General features: G+C 43.3%; 1 protein-coding gene across 6 annotated transcripts in view; it reads left to right on the top strand.

The window, feature by feature from the left end:
• The window catches only part of LMAN2L (lectin, mannose binding 2 like), a 34,523-nt gene that overhangs the window by 4,739 nt on the left and 26,863 nt on the right, over positions 1–2,921 (top strand). For 3 of the 6 annotated variants that reach the window (XM_023518808.1, XM_003799276.3, XM_023518807.1), the window contains 2 exons: positions 1,089–1,206; positions 1,983–2,065. In XM_023518808.1, coding sequence (XP_023374576.1) covers positions 1,197–1,206; positions 1,983–2,065 — 93 coding nt within the window. In that variant the 5' untranslated portion in view covers positions 1,089–1,196. The remainder of the gene's footprint in view (positions 1–1,088; positions 1,207–1,982; positions 2,066–2,921) is intronic. The other 3 variants (XM_023518809.1, XM_023518810.1, XM_023518811.1) reach the window with 1 other exon arrangement.

Genomic DNA, 2,921 nt, shown 5'->3' with positions numbered 1-2,921 from the left:
CAGGCGCCCGCCACAACGCCTGGCTATTTTTTGGTTGCAGCCATGATTGTTGTTTGGTGGGCCCGGGCTGAATTCGAACCCACTACCTTACGTGTATGTGGCTGGTGCCTTAGCCACTTGAGCCACAGGTGCTGAACCCACAGTGGACTTTTAATCAAAAGTCTTCCTAAACCAAATACCTACTCCAGTTTCTCCTTGAAATTGCTCAGCTATTTAGAGCCCTTAAAAAGCCTTTTGCCTCTTCTATTTTTACAAGGTTTTGATTCACAATTCAAGAAAGAAAAACGGAGTCTTGTTAGTATCCACGTCCTTAATGTTTTCCTACCAGAGGCTCTCCTGTGGTGCAGATGGTGTTCTTTTCTTGTGCATAGATGGTTCTCAGCCAGGGGCATGAAGATTCGGGGCACTGTAACTTACCCTCATGGGAATTCTGGCTTGCCCCTCAGCTTGGCAGAGGGCCAAGTCTGGCTAATTAGAGTTGTTTATAGTATCTGCTAATTCTTTGCATAATGACTTGGCTTTTCTTATTCTTTTATAATGAGTGAGACTTTGGCCTTCTTTAAGCTTTTTGGGCTCTTTCTGTCTAAGGGGTGATCCTAAGTTGCACATGAGTATTAATTGAGCCATCTGTATTCTGTAGGCTGAATAGATTTAGGGTCACAGGAGTTTGGCTTGGCATACTCTTGTCTTTTCTAGCTTTGGAGTACTAACCGGCTGGAGTATGTTAGAAGATAATTGGGAAGTTTATTCACTTTTCATATTAGTCTTTTATTTTATTTATTTATTTTTTTGAGACAGAGTCTGATTTTGTCACCCTCAGTAGACTGCCATGGCGTCACAGCTCACAGCAACCTCAAACTCTTAGGCTTAAGCTGTTCTCTTGCCTCAGCTTCCCAATATTAGTCTTTTAAGCAGTTGAATGGCTCAACCCATTTAATTGTATGATGTGAACACTTAGCAAGTCTTAAATTTTAATTTTAGTCATTACCTCGTGTTGCCTGCATTTATGTTTTCTAAGTCTGTAGACTGTTGATGAGGGCTTTTGTATTTCATACTACTCATTGATTTCAGTCTTTTTCTCCTTTTAGCCATGTTTCCTGAGAGACTGGGAGTTGCAGGTACACTTCAAAATCCATGGACAAGGAAAGAAGAATTTGCATGGGGATGGCTTGGCAATCTGGTACACAAAGGATCGCATGCAGCCAGGTATTGGGACTGTGGGTTGTTCTTGAGTGGATGTGACAGGCCTGCATTTTCTTGTGACTTCTTTTTCTTCCCCACAACACCAGAAGTTTTTCCTTTCCTTTGATGTCTGTGGATCAACCTTGGCCTGTCTAGTCTCTAGAATGGGGTCTGAATCTTAATAAGCAGCTGAACTTGACTCATCCTAGAGTGATTCCTTCCTTGTTAGTTCCTTCTGAGTTTCCCTGTGAAACTACCTGGCCCATTGGCTGGTTGAAAGCACTGGCTCTCCTGAACACTGATGATTTCTTTTGGTGATGTACAGTGAATTGTCTCAGCACTGCTGAGTCAGAGAAGAGTTATCTATTTTTCCTTATTGTATAGGAGCCATTGCTCCATGTAGGTGGCAGGCTCAACCTTATTTTACCTGATCTCTTTTGCAATAAGAAGTAGAACTTGGGAATTCAGTTCTCTCTTGGGGGCATAATCTTCACCAAGTGTTTGTGAAGCAGAATTCTATAGGGGCACCTTAGCAACCAGTTTGGATCGAGGAGCTACCATAGTGCTAAATCAGGTTATAGCAGCCTTTTTTCTCTCCCCTGCCTTCAGCAACAAACAACTGTAACTGGCACTTGTTATAGGCTATGCACTTTGCTGGATACTTTTACATATGTTTTCTCATCTCATGAGTAGCCTGGGAATCATTTGAATTTCACTTTTTTCTCTATCATAGTGATATGTATTTCCTTTATCAACTCTTGGCTTTATTTCATTGTTCATCGTCTGTTCTCTCTCTCTAGGGCCTGTGTTTGGAAACATGGACAAATTTGTGGGGCTGGGAGTATTTATAGACACCTACCCCAATGAGGAGAAGCAGCAAGAGGTAATGGCAAGTGTCAGAGCTTAGGTCAGCTGCACTGACATTATAGTTCTTTGCCTCAGGAATTTTGTACAGGAGGGAACAGAGGGCATAGAAAGTGAGGGGTTCTTCATCTATTGAACTTCAAAAGTTAATGTCTTTGTCAGTGTTTTTTTAGAGAGCACTGTTCATGATTACACAGTCCTTTAGGAATAGCTGTTGTGAACAGGGGCTTTTTCTTTAGTGTTAATAATGCTTTTTCTCATGCACATTAGGTAGCCACTGGAATTGAGCATGCTTGGCTGTTCAGTGTTTGGCTGCTGGACCAGCACCAGCGCAAGCTAAATTTATGTAACTCAGCTCTCTTGACCTTTAATCCATCACCACTATGCTTTCCTCTATAGCCTGCTCACCCTTTACAGCATCTTATTCTTTCTCTTCGTAGGCCTGAATAGCAGTTCTCTTCACTTATAGGAAAGATTATACTTAGAAGGAAATTATAGGTGGGTGCTGCAGCATGTGCTGTAGTCTAGTCTGCTTGGGAGGCTGAGTCAGGAGGATTGTTTGAGTCTAGTCTTAGGTAAAATAGTGAGATCCTGTCCCTTACGAAAGAAAAAGGAGGTGGTGCCTATCTCTCATTGGGTAGGGCCCCAGCCCCGGCCCCGGCCAAATTGCAACAAAAAAATAGCTGGGCAGGCTCAGCGCCTGTGGCTCAAGTGGCTAAGGTGCAAGCCACATATACCTGAGCTGGTGGGTTCGAATCCAGCCCGGGCCTGCCAAACAACAATGATGGCTGCAACCAAAAAATAGCCAGGCATTGTAGCAGGTGGCTATAGTCCCAGCTACTTGGGAGGCAGAGGCATGAGAATCACTTGAGCCC

The sequence above is a fragment of the Otolemur garnettii genome, unplaced genomic scaffold, assembly GCF_000181295.1.
Source record: "Otolemur garnettii isolate 467f Iridium unplaced genomic scaffold, OtoGar3 scaffold00148, whole genome shotgun sequence".
In the NCBI taxonomy this organism is placed as follows: domain Eukaryota; kingdom Metazoa; phylum Chordata; class Mammalia; order Primates; family Galagidae; genus Otolemur; species Otolemur garnettii.
Note: the sequence above shows the minus strand (reverse complement) of the source record. Positions and strands in the feature narration are given on the sequence as shown.